We start from the raw sequence: 16,940 nt of genomic DNA, 5'->3' as shown, positions 1-16,940 counted from the left end.
CTAAAATGTGGAAGCTGCCTTGAGGGAACGTCAGGCAGCAATCCGATTTGTTTGACGAACGGTTTCGGGAAAACCTGCCTCGTCGTGAGGGAATTTAAAAGATCCTAGCTAATGTCGATGGCCACGACTGATGTTTTATAGCTGGTTAATAATTGCGCCTAGTTATATTCTTGCTTTATTTGCTCAGCTTATCATCCATCTTTACACTCTTGACCGCATGCGCTAGGCCTTCTCCAAGTGCCGGGGCTAAGCTTTGGAAACGGTGTTTACGCGATTCTTTGCCCTCGTGCGAACACTGTGCAGAGGTGTTGCAGGCGTTTAGAAAGACCAAAGTGTATGTACTATGCATATGCAATGTTTGTCAAAGTACCCACTTTAGGGCTCATAACCCCCTCCCTCCCGCCCCCTCGTCGGATACTGCATACTTCGGCTTCGGCGGACGTTTTTTTCCGGATTCAGAGGGTCCGTTGTAACGGGCGTAGACTGTACTAGTACTACCAGCTTTTAAAGAGCTTTGAAAAGGGTTGAGGCCAATTGCATTTCCTTGGATCCACCAACCATTTACGAAAGCTAACACAGAGATACACTCCTCTTCAACCTGCTTTCTCACATAGGAGGAGGAGGAGCATGTGCTTCCAATTCCAATAAAGCACAAACAACTGCACCACCCACAATGATAGGGATGCTGATCTACAGATCGGCTAGTCCCCCTGCTCTACTGACATCATAGACAATGGTAGACAGTTTACTCTTCTTAGTAGACTGTCTACAGGGGTCTCGGATAAAGAGCCAACCACGACCCCGCTCCTCGTTAACCTCCGAAAGAGTAGCCCTAAGGCCACCACCCCCCCGCCTGTAAGGCTCTACAATTATCAGTAGAACTTAGCGCACGTAGTTTCATCTACACTCCTATGACTCTGCTCATCATAGGAAAATATGTGAAGAAACTCCCGGGCCATCTCCACTAACGTGAAACCTGGGGAGGAGCGAAGCATGCAGTGTGGGCCGGTATTTCCCACAACAAAAGCGCTGCTAATGGGCAATGAGAGACAGAAGACTATTGTTTCAACTATATACATGTATACATTTATTATATACAATCAGCAATCGCGTAGCTAACCCCCGTCAACATGCGTAATGCATTTATTGCGTTCTTCTCCCTCGTCCTAATGCTCCTACTGTTGATGAGGCTCCTGCATTTCCAAGTCGCAGATCGTGCCGAGCTCAGGTACAGGTATACAGCTTTGCTGTAAAATACTCGTGTCTTTCAAGCACGAAGCGTTCTAGCGCGAAAAACGAGTGTCCCAGTGTGCTCTTTCGGTACATGTTTTTGCGCATGGAGATGGAGCGTTCTAGCGTGAGGCGTTGGAATACGAGCGTGCCTGTGTTTCAGTACCGTGACTACACAAGACGCCAACAGGAGACGCCAACAGGAGACGCCGACAGCCCAAGCCCCTAAGGTGCTTCACCCCTGAAACGGATGCCGGGTCGCTTCTCAGTCTATCTGTAAGCAAGTCCAAGACTCCCAATGCCCAAGAGCCCCAGTAAGAAGCGCCTCACAACACTAATTTTCAGTTGAAGCCAGGCATACACCTTTTTCAACAACAGAAAATTTTTTACAGACAATCACTCCAAGGAGATACGCCCTACAACAACAGCTGCTACGCTACTGCGAAAACTTTGCGACAAAAACTTGCAAGGTATGCCCTGAAGGTGTCATTTCAAAATTAGTAAAAATAAAAAACCGTCAGTGTGGCCCATGGTAAATGTGCCATTTGGGCACATTACCATGTGCCTAACCGACCAGTCTGTCTGTTGGTTCTATACTATACTATATACTATACTCGGTTACAACTTCAGGACGACAATGAACTTAGGAACATTGATTGATTGATTGATTGTGGAATTTAACTTGCCAAACCTGGGGAATGAGGTGCACGTAGTGGAGGGCTTGGGATTAATTTCAAGTACCTGGGGATCTTTAACGTGCGCGTAAATCTAGACACACGAGCATTTTCAAAACGACAATGGAAGTTGCCTCTCCACCTCATCATCACAGCCAGCTGGCTGCTCCTCTGTGCGGCACAAGGAGTGCGTTACTGCGAGTAAAGGGATCAGAACGGGCAATGACATGTTTGGAAAGAGAACCCTTTTACCAACAGACTGAACAGGGATTGCACCCACGAACCGGGGCCACCACTCTACGCACACGCACATCAGTGCTATTGAATAGTGATGGGCACTCCAGCATGATTTGGCTGCCAGCTGCTGGGTAACTGCTTCCTCCAGGTGGCTCAAAGTGAGCAGAAAAAGCCGTGGTGGAAATCGAAACATGCTTTGGAGTCTTCAAAGCTGGACGCAGTCATGAGAACTTTAAGAGAGCAAACTCTTGGAAACCAAAGAACTGCAAAAAGGAAAGCCAAGCATTACACAACCATGCTTTTGTGTAGCGTAGCTCACAAAGTGCCCTTGCTCTAATTACGATTGCGTCTAATTATGCACAGGTCTAATTGACCTATGCAGACAAAGCTACACACAAGGCCCAGGTGGCGTTAAAATGACTTTGCAATATTGAAATCAAGCCAATCTTCGCACTGTTGCCAGTCTCATCTCAAGCCAAACCTCGCAACATTGCTATCTTGTGGCCTCAATAAGTGAACACTTTTTCTCTTTCATTTGTGGACTTGCAAAACAGCATCCGTTTTCCCCAAGAGACAGCTAGGAGATGTGATTGGTCACAGCGGGTAGGGAGCACGCGATTGCTATTGGCTGCAGTGCTAGTCACTGTCTGCTGCCACGCTTTTCACGTTGGCTTCTCCCATCGCCCACCTTATCAGACGTCTGCTTATCTACACCATTTGGCTTTGCGCTATCTTTACGATCTCTTGCTCAGCTTTTCACTTTTTTTTATGACCTTCGGCTCTGTTATCACACAATGCCGGCAACTAAGTTGAAAATGGCGAAAGTTTCAGTGCATGAAATTGCTCCGTGAAGGCTCATTCTCCACCTGATGAGCCTTCACGGAGCAATTTCATGCACCGAAGCAATTTCATGCACCGAAGCTGACGGCACCCGGTGCAGCGCACCAACAGTGTGAATCACGACGACACTTCAAGTAACCTCGTTTCTGTGCATTCGACTGCTGCCAAGAAAGAATTCGCAGCTCCGTTTGTGCCGGGAGGCACTAGAGTGCCAACCCACTGCCGTCTTTTTTAGGACCGCGTCACCCGTTTTAAGACCGCGTCACCATGCCTGTGCCAGCGAGGGCAAACAGATTTTCCATTGTATAATAGGCGTAGCCGCATTTCCTGACCAGCAAGCGATCGGAGCGACAACCAAGCATCACGATGCTGTTCGAGTGACCTAGCTGCGTGGGTCAGCAGCCCAGTAGCAGCTTCAAGCAATGCAGCCAGATCCTACACTTGCAACTGCTACAAGTAAAGGTACTCACAAATGTTTTTCGCAATCTCCTTAAACCCTTTCAATGTCAGGTGTTTCTGGCCGTGACGCACCCCCAGTGTTGGCTTGGTTTCCGAAATATGAGGGAAGGAACATAGTGATTTATTTGACTATGATAGCAACCGGAATGTAACGCGTCGAAAGGAAAGAGGGTGGGTGAGAAATCACCTTTCTTCTAGATATTTTCAGTTTGCCGTGCACACTTCCGGGACGACCCGACCGTTTCAACATCAGGGTCTGACGCTGTGGAACTCGCACCCTTTCCTCGTATGAGAAACTCTCAGAATGTGAATCCGAGCTCGGCTTCTATTCAAATCGGAATTGAAGAAACGTCTCTCCCGTCCGCAGTCGAAAGGCCCCACGCGGTCAGCCACCCGAAAGCAGGGTGTCTAGCAAATTGCCTAATTGCCGATGCACGCGGAGGCGCCATCACGTGGTATCTTTCATATTTCGCTGGTTTTCTTTATCAGTCAGAATAAATGAGTACGCAATTATTTCGTCGCTGAAAATACCGCAGTTAGATGCCCCTCGTGGGTACCTACAAGTGCCTCATAGACACTTTAGTGATTAGGACAGCACTTCTCGAGTTAGATAATTAATTACAATTAATCAGCTAAGTCCCATTAACCAAAAAAATACTTCCCGCTTCTAAACAGTACTGCAAACATTATGCACAAGGTTTTTTTCGAGTTACACCATTACTCTTTTTTTAAATCTTGGTGCATGATAGCTGGGACACCCTGTATGTGCAAGCATTGAATGGACTGGCTGCAAACCTCAAGTCCTTACTTTCCCTACCACTAGGCTTCACACCGAGATACTGTAAATTTTATGAGCATGCATAAGAATACCTACAAAGAATATTGAAATATCATTGATACCAATCAGATATCTTCCCACTGTTTCTGATTAATTAAAGAAATAAAAAAGTTGACTTAGAATGCCCGTGGTTAGTGTGTAAGCTTTCGTCAACTGCAGTTTTCTCAGAATAATTTTTCCACTGCTTGGTCTGCTGAATACGTTACTGAACTTGTGTGCTTTTTTTTCTGTTCATGAATAAATTTGTCAAAGCATGAACATCTTCCCCGTAAAAAAATTTTTGTGAGGAATTTATAATAAAGAAATACAATTTGATAAATATAATCTAAGAAGGACTGCGAGTTGGGCGTGTTGGTAGAGGTTCATGTTGGGAAAAGCGCGAAAAAACTTGAACAAGGAAGAAGACACGACGGAGCGCTACTCGCAACTTAAAAGTTTAACCGTGAACACACGCGCTTTTCCCAACATGAAATTTAATCTAAATTGACAACACAAAATTCAACCCCGCATAACACTTTTTTTTTCTATCGCCCGAACAATATATGAGGCAGGTCGGCAAACTTTTCCTGTCAATCGCATTGCTCTGTGACAGAGCGAGCGACAGAAAGCAGAGAACGAGTGCTCAAGGGGTGGTGCAAAAAAGTGGGCTCCATTGTGTGAACACTCACAGCCGAATGCAATACCCGCCTAGCCGATACCCTCCTCCTAGAGGGCCCTATCCTGAATAAACAAGTAAATTACTCGCATGGCAAGGATGCACCAGTGGATGTTTGCAGGCACTGTGGAGCCACTGCAGGTTTAAGACGAAGCCGCTGGGTTGAAACAGCACCCATGAGCACAGCCTTTGAAGCTTTAAACTGCCTTTGAAACGCAAGAATTTATACCCTCGTGCGCAGCACCCAAATGCCACAATTATGTACAAAAATTTTGCGAACAGATTTCCACTTCAAAGAGCAAGTTCCCCCTGAAATTTCGGACAGAAAGGTAAAAAGCCGAACAGCGATGAAACAAAAAGATGTGGCAATGAAAAGTCACTGTGCCTAGACAAAACAAGCATATGTTCCAGCTATAGGTGAATGCTGCAAAATAATGGGCCTTTAGTGAATAAACTCTCATATATTTACAATTACAACCCCTTTTATTACAAAAAGTAATGTTTTTCCTGGCCCCATTTAACTCAGTAGAGCTTAACCTTGTTACAGCAGACCATGATAATGCTCCCGATTCGTCTGCTGTCAAAGAAGAGTGAACAATCGAAATAGTGTTACTACAGATTTTGATGGAATCATGGATTAAGTCTGTTATAGCAACAGTTCGGACTTCTCAAAAGTTAAAACAAAACAAGCAATAGAAGTATGACGGTCATCTTTCTCAAGATACAGTTACAACTAAAAAAGGTTGGTAATTAAGGCAAACGAACCTTCCGGATGACTTGGGATTTTCAGCTGTTTCATCCTTCTGTGACACTATGAAGCCCATCACAAATCACGCACATGAGCCTTCTTACATTTTCTGTGCTCCTGTTATATGGCACCCTCTCTTTTAGTTCACTTGCACTATTACAACTCTTTCCCTTCTTCAACCAGCACTTGAATTTCCATTATCTTCACATGAATATAAGCCAAAGTCCTTGTTGCTAAGCTTGGAGGTTTAGCCATCTATCGTGTATGGGGGCTTGCATTTGCTGTTTCAGCTATGGAAACTTTCATGCAAAAACATCTGATCTGCTGCACTAAAATTGTTCAATTTTAAATCAAATCACTTGGCTGCCAGGGCATCCCACATTCACATACTGCAAGTGCATGAGAGCATGCACTTCACAGTGCTAGTCTCTGGCAAGCACGAAGTTTCATGCCTACTAATTTACAGTTGCTTTTAATTGTTCCAAATCGTTTTTGTTTGATCACCATTGACAAGGTTGTCTTCACTCAAAAGTCCACTGTAGGGGTGCAGAAACAGACTTGCTAACCTTTTAAACTAGTCTGTTTATCCGAATGTATGTTGTGAGGGAACCTTCAGAAAATGAACTTTGATCAACAGCACAGATAGGAATACAAACCAAACATCAGAAATCAGCATTTTGTATCCGAATATCTGTTGTAAGAAGATCCGTTGTAACAATGCAGTCCAATGTTCCATGCTAAGTTACAAGAACGAAATCTGGCAGCAGCAGCGACACCAAAACGTGACGGCTGAACAATGAAGCCTTTAAATGCTGTTCATAACTGTCGTTTATATCAGCAGAGCTCCGAGCAGTTTGAATGACATTTGAAATTTCTCATGCCCTTTGACCTGCATGTCATTCCAAATGCCCATGTAACGAAGGGCACAACAGTGGCATGCACTGCAATGCGTTTTGGACAACCACTTACAGAAAAGACTTAACGAAGTCAGACCACGTTTGCCGATGTTCATGCTATTTGAGCCAACACTACACTGCACTTGATGGCAAACACGGCTGTACCGCTTCGACATAAGTTTGTATTCGTATAGCTGTGAATTCAACTATTAACCTTTCAGGGCTAACCACCCAGTCACAGTGTGTAGTTAATGTCATTTTTGAGAAATAATTCGATTTTTGATTGTAGGGCTTAACGCGCCGACACCATGCAGGCAATGAGGCGTGCCGTAGTGGGGAGGTTCCCGTTTCATCCTTCCCGCTTGTTCCCTCCCGTTTATACCCGGCGCAAAACGACCTTCCCTTTTCGCCCTTTCCCATTTCGCCTGTTCCCACTTGAACCGTTCCCATTTGAACCTTCTCCTTTGTTCCCTACCGCTTCAACCCGGAATAAAACGCCCTTCCCGTTTCGTATTTTCCCATTTAGCCCTTTCCCGGAATAACGAACCCAGTTTCGACTCGGGTGGCTCGGACCGAGGCGTGTGATTATTGAAATTGGCATCCGACTGCATTTTTAACCTTATGTTTTGAGTTACGTCCGACGCAACCGAAAGTAAAAAATACTAGCGTCTGCCGTAACCTTGAAATTAAATTTAAAGGAACCATGAAGAGAAAATGCAAGTTGGTTTTATTCGAAAGATTTCGTGTTTTATAGTGCCCCCCGCGCCTGTCCGGATACAGACGATGCTTTATTCACTGAGAAATTAAACAATTTAAGTTAAAAATTTGATTTTCCCGCTAAATCACTGCAAAGTGCAAATCACTGTCATTCACACGGAAACATGTCACATCTCAACACACCTATCATATCAACTCTGTTCCAATCAGCTCAGTCCCTTCTTACAAATACCTCGGCGTGCACTTGACCTCATCGCTAAGTTGGGCAACGCATATCGATACCATTTGCTTCGAAGCCTCTCGCACGCTCGGGTACCTTCGGCGCAATCTAAAACTTGCTTCTCCTGAAATTAAAAAACTAGCTTACCTAACCTTCGTACGACCGAAATTGGAATACGCCTCAGCCATCTGGCATCCATCACAAACATATCTAACCCTTCAGATTGAAGCAATTCAAAACCGTGCCGCTCGCTTTATCTCCTCGAAGTATTCCACCCATATCAGTGTCACCGCGCTCAAGCTATCCCTCTCCCTCCCAACTCTTCATTCACGCCGCGTCATCGCCCGCTTATGCCTCATCCACAAATTCTTTCACTGGCCACAATCTAGGCACTCTCTACTGAGGCCACCTTTCAGAATTTCCTCCCGTTTAAATCACAGTCGTCCAATAGCCCCCATTACCGGCAGTACATCAGCATTTAGTTCATCCTTTTTTCCTAACGCTGTATCACTATGGAATACGTTGCCCGACGACATCGTCGCATTCACTGATAATAAACGTTTTAGAGATAAACTAGAAGAAAATATTATCACCCAAGAATAACCTTCCAGTTCTACTGCTGTAACACATATTTTGTATAATATGTATTGTTGAACTTAATCAGTGTTTGCTTCTTCTACCTATTGTTAACTCTGTAAAATTATGTCACGCTTATTTTGCGATGTTCCTAACTTAGCCAATGTTTTGAACTCTGGTGCTTTTGAACTTTTGTGTTTTTGCGTGTTTTTGTGTTTTTACCAATATCTTGGTTCATTTGTATTTCTGTAAACAATGTTTCACGACCCTCCCCTTATGTAATGCCTTCGGGCCTTTAAGGGTATAATAAATGAAATGAAATCATTTTTGTTTTCGGGGTCTGCAATGACATCACAGGAACCGACCGCTCTGCAGCCTAGAATACCTTCATTCACGCATCCGTTGTACAGGGTAGAGACACGTATACGCTGGTGCCGCCATTTTGGGTCGCTCGCTCGCCGCCGAAGCAAGTCATTGTGTCAAAACCGCGCTAAAATTATCGCCGCAACACGGTTTACTGAAGAAGTTTGAATCATATTGTCTGTTTCGCGTTGCTAGGTCTCGTGGGAAACGAAAAGAATAACGCGTTGAGCCCGTTGGCCCAATTGCGGCGGCACGGGACCGTTCAAAGGTTGTCTCCACCCTGTACAGCGGTGTTGGTTTGTTCCCGCGTTTCTTTACGTTCCGTAACCTAGATGGCGCCACCACACCGTGGCAAGCGTTTGGTTTGTTTTTGTTCTGGGAGAAAATATTCGTTCCCTGAAACACTGCTGGCTCGACAAATGTGGTCACGTAAGACACCGTTGCTTGCGTCAATCGGCCAGTGTCGTCTGAGACAACCCCAAGCCCCGTAGTGCTGTGAAGCTAAACCAAGCATGCTGTGCGCAGTACGAACAGCAGTACGCATCAGTACTTCTATGCTTACATGTGCTTTCGTAACTTCCACTGTTTGTCCCATCATTCTTATTGCTTTGTAAAGAATGTGCCCTAAATTTAAGCGCAAATCGCTCGTTCGGCTAGTTTGTAAGCTCTACCTTATTTGCGTCTGCTTCTGCCAGCCTCCGCCAATCGCAGAGCATTCTTGTGTGACATCATAGGTTCTGTTGCGGGAAATGAGCTGGTGGGTCGCATGGCCATTCCCGTTTTTCCTAATTATGTAGCTTATTTGAGCGAAGTTTACATTAAAAGTGGTGTCAGTATGATTCTAACGAGGCAATCTTTTGAATGAACCAAACTTGTGTTTTCTCTTCTAGCTCCTTTAAGTTACGTCAAACGTATTAACAGTAAAAAAAAAATGCTACGGGGGGCGGAGCCAAAGTTGCAGACGTCCTATTAACCTGCAACCTTTTTGCAATTGTCCGTTTTACGATACGCGGCGCCAATTAAAAAACAACATGTAGGTTGCTGCGTTGCGTCCGGCCCGGTACAGCTTTGGTGAATTACTCTGAAACCACGCCCTTCCGTCTGCTTCTGCGTTGGTCGAGCGGTCTGGAACGTCTTGCTCGCATGCGTACTTCGCGGCAGCGGTGATGGTTCCAGTCCCTATGGTTGCATATATGAATGCACATGCAGCATGCACTTTTATGCAACACACACAAAAAAGAAATGACGAGAATTAACAACAAAAGAAAACCTTTCCGCGGTCGCAGTGCCAGTTTGTAGCGCCCGTAGCCCTAATCGAGAATGAAGTTGGGTGTTTTTAACAAATGAACTATTAATTGATTGGGGGTAGTACAGGGCTACTGTTTTATTTCTACTCTAGGAAAAAGATCTCGCGGAATATAATCCCAAATCTAGATAACTACAGAAAAGAACGTATTTTATGAAAATGGTAATTATTATGGGCCAAGCCAGTGGTGCGATCCATTTTAATGTGTGGCTAACGGGCAAATGTCTGCAAAAGAATAGCCATTGAAGTCTAAAGCTGAAATTTTTGCTTGCACACGTTTGCATAATTCGCACACGTTTTTCATCCAGGCGTAAGGAGCACCCCAAGCTGTATTCTCTTGTGTGTACTTTTTAGGGATAATACATAGGCGGGCACGCAGTACGCGGAAAAGCAAAAGCAAACATTTCGGTAGTTATCCGTCTATAATAGATAGTTTTAGCATATCGTTACTGTTTGCGTCACCGTTTACCATGTTACCGGGAGCCCGAGTTTCCGTGCGCCGCTGAAAACGGTAGGGCACGTTTTAGCACACCGCTTGCCACGGCGAAATCTGATGAATTAGTCTCAAAGCAAATCACGCATAATTTTGTTGCTCATACGTATTTGCTTCCGCTTAAAGTAGCTTGAATATTTCACTTTTCGGGTGAAGTGTTCACAATAATTGTTTGAAATACTGTAGCCATCACCTCCAGAGATTTAAAAAGAAAACGTGTCGGTGGCACCATCCACCGAGAAGAGTTAGAGTCAAGGTAAAATAGAATTTGCCCCCGCGCTAAATATTTAGGCAAGCAATGAGTAAAATATGTTGTAGTCATTAGTTAGTAACCTACACTACCTTGCCCAGCCCAATTTTGGAGGCCTAAAGCGCACTGCGAGCTCAGAAACGAATCTGAACTATTTGAAGCGGGCGTTCTGTGAGCAGGTTGAAATGGGAAGGGTGTTTTGGGAACGGGCGCACACGGGACGGGCGTTTCGGGAATGGGCTCAAGCGGGACAGGTTCAAACGGGAATGGGTTGTTTCGGGCTACACCCCCGTAGTGGAGGGCTCCTGATTAATTTTGACCACCTGGGAATCTGTAACGTGCGCCGAATCTCGTACACACGGGCGTTTTTGCTTTTCACCTCCATCAGAAAAGCGGCTGCCATTGCCGTAATCGAACCCGCGACTCATGCCCAGCAGTGCAACGCCTTAGCCACTGAGCCACCGCCGCGGGTATTTTTGAGAAATAAGTAGGTGACAACCAAACCTGAGAGCATCATGAATACTGGCGTTGACTTTTAAAAGTCTACAGACTATTCCAGGGGCGGTATTCCCGTATATTGTCCTTTTTGTGTCCCTTTCAAAAGTGTCCCCTTTGAGCAAGCCCTGATTGAGTAAAAGCGAACACCCGGATGTGACGTCATGCAAGCACGGCGGAGCTGTGAGCTGTGGCTACTCGGAGCAGACAATTTTTCGTCGCCTATTGTTGGATTGCTCGCGGAACAATAAACACATAAAAGATACTCTGATATGGTTTTAGTTCTCTAAAATGCGTTTGCAAGAACAGTTACGGTATTTGATTGATTTGATTGTGGGGTTTAACGCGCCGACGCAACGCAGGCGATGAGGCGCGCCGTAGTGGAGGGCTCCGGATTAATTTTGACCACCTGGGGATCTTTATCGTGCGCCGAAATCTCGTACACACGGGCGTTTTTGCTTTTCGCCTCCATCAGAAAAGCGGCCGCCGCGGCCGGGAATCGAACCCGCGACCTCGTGCTCAGCAGCGCAACGCCTTAGCCACTGAGCCACCGCGGCGGGTAGTTACGGTATTTGAACCAAAGGCCCATTGCTTAACTGGAAGTGTGTCACGATGAAAGGGACGCAAAAGGGACGTTTTCAAAAGAGACCGTTACGAGAATACCGCCCCAGAAGTTTTCTCGCATCAAATACAGGCAAGAGGCTTTCACAATGAGAATTCTAGAAACCACATTTTTACTACGACCTTCCCTGTGACAGGGGGTCAACTACAGCATCAACCGATCAGGAGGGTAGATTAGTGCCGTAATCGATTGGCCTTGTCGGCAATCCATACTTTGTACAGCTCAGCGCAAGTGAGGCATGAATGTGTTCACGGCACTGCAACCAATTAGTTTGCACGTACGTCATAGGCGGAGGAGTCAGGGACCTCTTGTGGCCATCCCTTGGGCTGTCTTGGCCGCCAGCCTGACTGGTCGAAGGGACGGGTGGCGGCGTCATCTCCCGGCTTCCGTTCTCCCCACCCTCCTCTCCATTCTCCGCTGGGGTGCCGAGCGGCAGCCGTTGCAACAGGACAACTGGGTTCCTGCGACACAACCCGAAGTTTGTGAAGGATTCCCGGCGTTTCGGCAGCTTTCTATTAGGAGTGAAGCCCCTTTGGGGCTCGGGCTGTCGCCGTCTCATGTCGTCGCAGCCCCGTGTAGTCACAGTACTAAAACACCGGGACAATCATTTTCCAACGCCTCGCGCTAGAACGCTTTGTGCTTCAAAGACACGAGACTTTTACAGCAAAGCTGCATACCTCTACCCCCCCCAAACGGTTTCACCTCTGTGGGCAAAAACGCCAAGGTGCCACGAATACCCCAATACACTGCATGCTTTGCCCCTCCCCGGGTTTAGAGTGTCCTTCGAGTGCCCACAGCACCACAATTTTAAAGGTGCAGAAAGGATGTGGTACACTTGTTATTTGTACGTTTATCCCAAGCCTAATGTCCAGCCCTAGCTCAGCTTTCAAACAGCAATACTAGATTTAAAATGTACCGAATTTCTTGCTTTTCAACCAAATCTGCTTCTTCACTTGCCCACAAATAGTCAATGCGCAAAGCTGTTAGAATCAAAGCCTGCAGGGTGAGTAGTCGGAAGTGGTTCAGAATTGAAAATTTCCCTGCACGAAGTAATGAATACAAGACAGAACACAGACAAGCACGGAACTGACTGCGCTCGTGTCCTATCTTGTACTCATTGCTGCATGCGGTAAAATTTTCCATTACGGACACGAAACTGCCTGTGTTTGGGCACACAGGTGAAAACCGGTTTTTATTTCACTGCAAAACCAAACAATTACTGTCACTAATCCTGCCGCTCAAACAAAATTGGCAAAAAAATAAGGGGGGACCTTCAGGCACAACTTGAGCTCCAACAAGTGAATATTTAACCTCTCTGATGTGCTCGGATGGTGTTGTATCATGCTGTACAACATCTGATCCAAGACAGGCATTGCTTTTTCTTTAAGGTCTCATTTACCTTCAGAGCACACAGTTTGTAGTTGATTTTAACAAAAATATTAAGAATTTTCTTGAGGTAGCTGCTGTTGGTGTCATGGTGTGACACCAAATGTTTGACAAAGTTTACAGCGACAGCACATTCCCTCACGCAAGCAACACATAGACCCCATGCCTCTGGTCAGCTTAATACACAACTTGTTAGCCCACAGCATAATACCATGCATACCCACCAGTGGCACGGACGATCAATTGTGGTGTGAACTACACTGTCACCTATTCAAGACACTAATTCCACAACTAATACATTAGAGAGGTATAGTGGAGAAGCGGTCCCAGTACGGTGCCCGACTGGCACCATTGTGCATCAGCAGAGGGGGGAGAGACCAGCTGGGCCCATGACAAGGTGCACCGACCGTGTACCGGGCGCCATACCAGGACCGGTTCTCCTCTCTGCTGCAACTCTCTAATAATTACACCCTACCATGTTACTGTCCCTGAAATAGAAAATCTGCAAAAGGTCTCATTTTCAGCAACCACTTCCTCTGTCCCAACAAGCACAATGAAGGGGTAGGGATTCTTCCTTGCATTACACACCTCACAGCTGGGTGCGGAAAATTTGCTGGGCCAGGCACATCACACACATTTCTGTACTCTGATCTGCAAAGGTCCTGCATTACGTATTGAACCCGGTAGCTAAAGGCGCAGTTGCAAAGGGATTTCGAAACTTCTGGGGAACGCAACTCCTACTAAGGGTGCTTTGGACTGGTTCTGTGTGGTAATCTAGAGAACACGGCAACCACAATGAATGGATGAATTGAAGAACACGCTAAAAGACATGGATGTCAGATTTTTGCCGGTCCTTACCTGTCGGAGAGCGGAATCCGCTGCGTGTGATCACGGGGTGGCTGGACATCGTCGCCGAGTCGCTCCAGAAGCACGTACGGCGTCTTGTTCACGCTGTGGAAGTGACCGTCAACACCAAAGTTAGCACAATAAAGGCTACATCAGGCAAATCGGATCGTCACGCTACTGAAATACGACAATCGCTGCGGCAATTACTTGGCGTTCGCAAGTGAGCGCCGGTGTTCACAACGATGTTAACACTAACACACCACTGACACCAAACTTTGTTAACTGCCTTGAACACTTCGTAAGATGCCCATTTTCAACCACGGTCTAATCGGGCTCCGGTTTCACAAACGTCGTCCCAGTCTTACAGCGAAGCGAACACAGACGCCATCACATCGCAGACGCCGCTCGCCGACCAAAACAAAGAGGGCAGAAGCGTTCACGAAGGGTCGCTGACACTCCACAGCCAAAAACTCTTTCAACGGCAACGAAAAACGGCAATCGGCATTCAAATTAATCGGGTTACCGGATTCAACAGGAGTAAGTAGTTGAAGTAACATACCCGTTGAGGACAAGAGGGGCAGCCATGTCTTCAACGGCGCAGCAACCCTGCATAGAGCAGGGGGTAGAATTAGCAGCGAATGGCCTGTGCCCACTGCGTCCGCTGCACTGCCGTACAAAGAGGTACGAAATTCGGCGTAAAAGTTACTCCACTGCTTCAGAAAGTTGTATTATAGTCGCACCTGACAACCTGACACCCCGCACACACAACACAACCGAAGCCGCTGATATTTGTAATGTCGATAGCAATGGAGCTTTATTCGCCCCGAGCGGAATACAGTCGGCCCCTGGCGGCGGCAGGACGAACCTGTGGATGGCGCTCTCGCGTCGTCTGCTTTTTCACATTACGTGCGGCGCAAGACGCGTGTTGCACACGACAAAACAACCAATATGTGTGCTCGTTTGGCAGTAAGCAATGACATAGTTACCTCTGCTTGCACATTTCCTCTAGAAACGCAATAATCAGCGGCCATTGCGGGTTAATGCGCTGGTTTAATTCCACGAAACATCTTCGCCGTGGTCCCCGCTTGAGTGTGAAACGCGTTATAAACATTGCTTCCACACATTGCTCATTTATTATTGTTGAGTGCAGTCGTCTGCCGTTTCGGGAACGTCGAAGGGTTCTTTTTGAAGGTGGCGTGGTGATTATTTAAAGGATAAAAGTTTAGCACGCGAAACGGGTAAGAAGCCACAAGACCTGTGCATACGCGTGCAAATTCCACACCCTTGTAAAATTGCGCTGTGTCCTTATAGAAAGAAGAAACAAACAAAAAAAAATCACGCCATATCCACGGAATGAATGATGATAAGTGGGGCGAAGCTCGAGAGGGGGAGATCATCGGTAACTGTAACTCTCCCGTGAAAGTTCGCCCATTACATCATTAAGAAAGACGTAAGACTGTGTGCGTACATTGTACAAATCAACTTTTATTTTCGGAGTCAATGCTCCCAGGCCCAGACCTGGTGAAAGACCCCGCGCCATCGAGGACTACCCCGCACCTCCACCACAATTTGTCACGTAGGATGGGACACAACGGTAAAGAAAGAACTTTTATTTAGGGCGAACTTGTGCCCGAACAAGACGAGAGGAAACGAGCAAAGGTCCTTGCGTCTCGTTCGATCTCCGAGAACGACTGCCTGCGTTCGTGGCGTGATCTCTTGCGTGATCTCCCCCTCGCAGTGCACGTGCGCTCGCGCCTCCGTTGGCGAACACAGACAAGCTCGCGCTCCCGGTGCCGAGTTTGCGCTGCCGGTTGCAGCCGGTTCTTGCGCGTGCAACGCGGCCCACTTTGCGACATCTCCGAAAGCATGCGGCGGTCACGTACCACGAGACACAAGGGATGGACAGACCCATATGACTTAAGGAGCTTCGGCCCTAAAACATTTACACTGCACACGACCCGTGCGCTATCGCCCATACATTACCGGACACGTATTTTACACCCGCAAGCGCCTGTGTGATCGTGTACTTCCCGTACCTTTTCTAAAATAAGTACCATTTTTGGACAGCCGTTGTTTATACTAAGGAGGAGGAAAAAACATTTATTCAACTGTATCGAGTTGCTAATTTTACGTATTATTTAAAATACGTTTCTATGGATGCGCAAGAGTATTTAGGGGGGATTTTGCGCTAAAATTAAGCAGTTGTGAGTTTGCATCTGTCATGTGGCATTCCGTGTGTCATATCATTTTCAAATCCGACATGAATCACCTTGCCCAGAAACGTGTCTCACTCAGCATAACCAAATGCCTAATATGGTCACGTCTTAACCTCTTAAAGGGACACTGAAGTGATATGTAAACATTGCGGGATTACTAGCGCAAATTGTAGTCCGGAGTCCCCAGGCCATGTTTCGACCACTCTAGGCGCGTTTACGCGATTTTATTTAGTAGAAAAACTAATTCGAAAACGCTGTCCTCCTCTCTTTACGCTCGCCCATTTTCTGTGGCGTTTTCGTGTGACGTCAGGAGGGGATGAGCTGGCAATTGGCTGCGCCACGGCTGCGCTACTGCACGACTCCCCGGCCGACAGAGCCAGTCGGCCCAGCGTTTCGTCCGCCGGCCGCCGGCGGGTCGTCGCAATCACGGAGGTTACAAAAAATTGCTTGGTCGCAATTCGTTCGCTTAGTTGAAACGAAGCCAGGACACGTTTGTGAATGGAAGAATGTGCCTTTCTTTACTTGGTTTGTTTGTACACTGTATCTAGCTCCAAGTCAAGGTCGCTTCACACAAGCGCTGCACATGCGACGCTTCGCTGACTGGTACGCCAGTAGGAAAATATCCCTAGTAGCACAAATTGTTGCCGCAACGTTTCTGCCGTGTTGCCAATGTTGCGTAACGTTAGGCAACGTTGCACAACGTGGTGACAATGTTGCCGAATGTGGGCCAACGTTGGACACATTCAGCAACATTGAATCAACGTTTACAACCAATGTATAGGCAACGTTGCCTGTGTGCACGTTTTTTCACGTTGCAGCAATGTTGCCAAATGTGGGCCAACGTTGGACACATTCAACAACATTCGCGCAACG

The 16,940-nt window shown here is 46.6% G+C and overlaps 1 protein-coding gene across 3 annotated transcripts in view; it reads right to left on the bottom strand.

The window, feature by feature from the left end:
* Nucleotides 1-14,702, bottom strand: part of LOC144169093 (DNA (cytosine-5)-methyltransferase PliMCI-like) — a 150,967-nt gene extending 136,265 nt beyond the window's left edge. The window contains exons 1-4 of one of the 3 annotated variants that reach the window (XM_077698103.1): nucleotides 14,563-14,702; nucleotides 14,411-14,457; nucleotides 13,864-13,956; nucleotides 11,901-12,080 (exon numbers count right to left, since the gene is read on the bottom strand). In XM_077698103.1, coding sequence (XP_077554229.1) covers nucleotides 11,901-12,080; nucleotides 13,864-13,956; nucleotides 14,411-14,436 — 299 coding nt within the window. In that variant the 5' untranslated portion in view covers nucleotides 14,437-14,457; nucleotides 14,563-14,702. Of the gene's footprint in view, nucleotides 1-11,900; nucleotides 12,081-13,863; nucleotides 13,957-14,410 lie in introns of all 3 variants that reach the window. The other 2 variants (XM_077698104.1, XM_077698102.1) reach the window with 2 other exon arrangements.
* Between the last annotated feature and the right edge of the window lie 2,238 nt (nucleotides 14,703-16,940).

Source organism: Haemaphysalis longicornis, unplaced genomic scaffold, assembly GCF_048455015.1.
Source record: "Haemaphysalis longicornis isolate Haplotype H1 unplaced genomic scaffold, Haemaphysalis longicornis Haplotype H1 scaffold_2, whole genome shotgun sequence".
NCBI lineage: Eukaryota > Metazoa > Arthropoda > Arachnida > Ixodida > Ixodidae > Haemaphysalis > Haemaphysalis longicornis.
The sequence above is the reverse complement of the archived record's forward strand: the minus strand, read 5'-3'. Positions and strand labels throughout refer to the sequence as shown.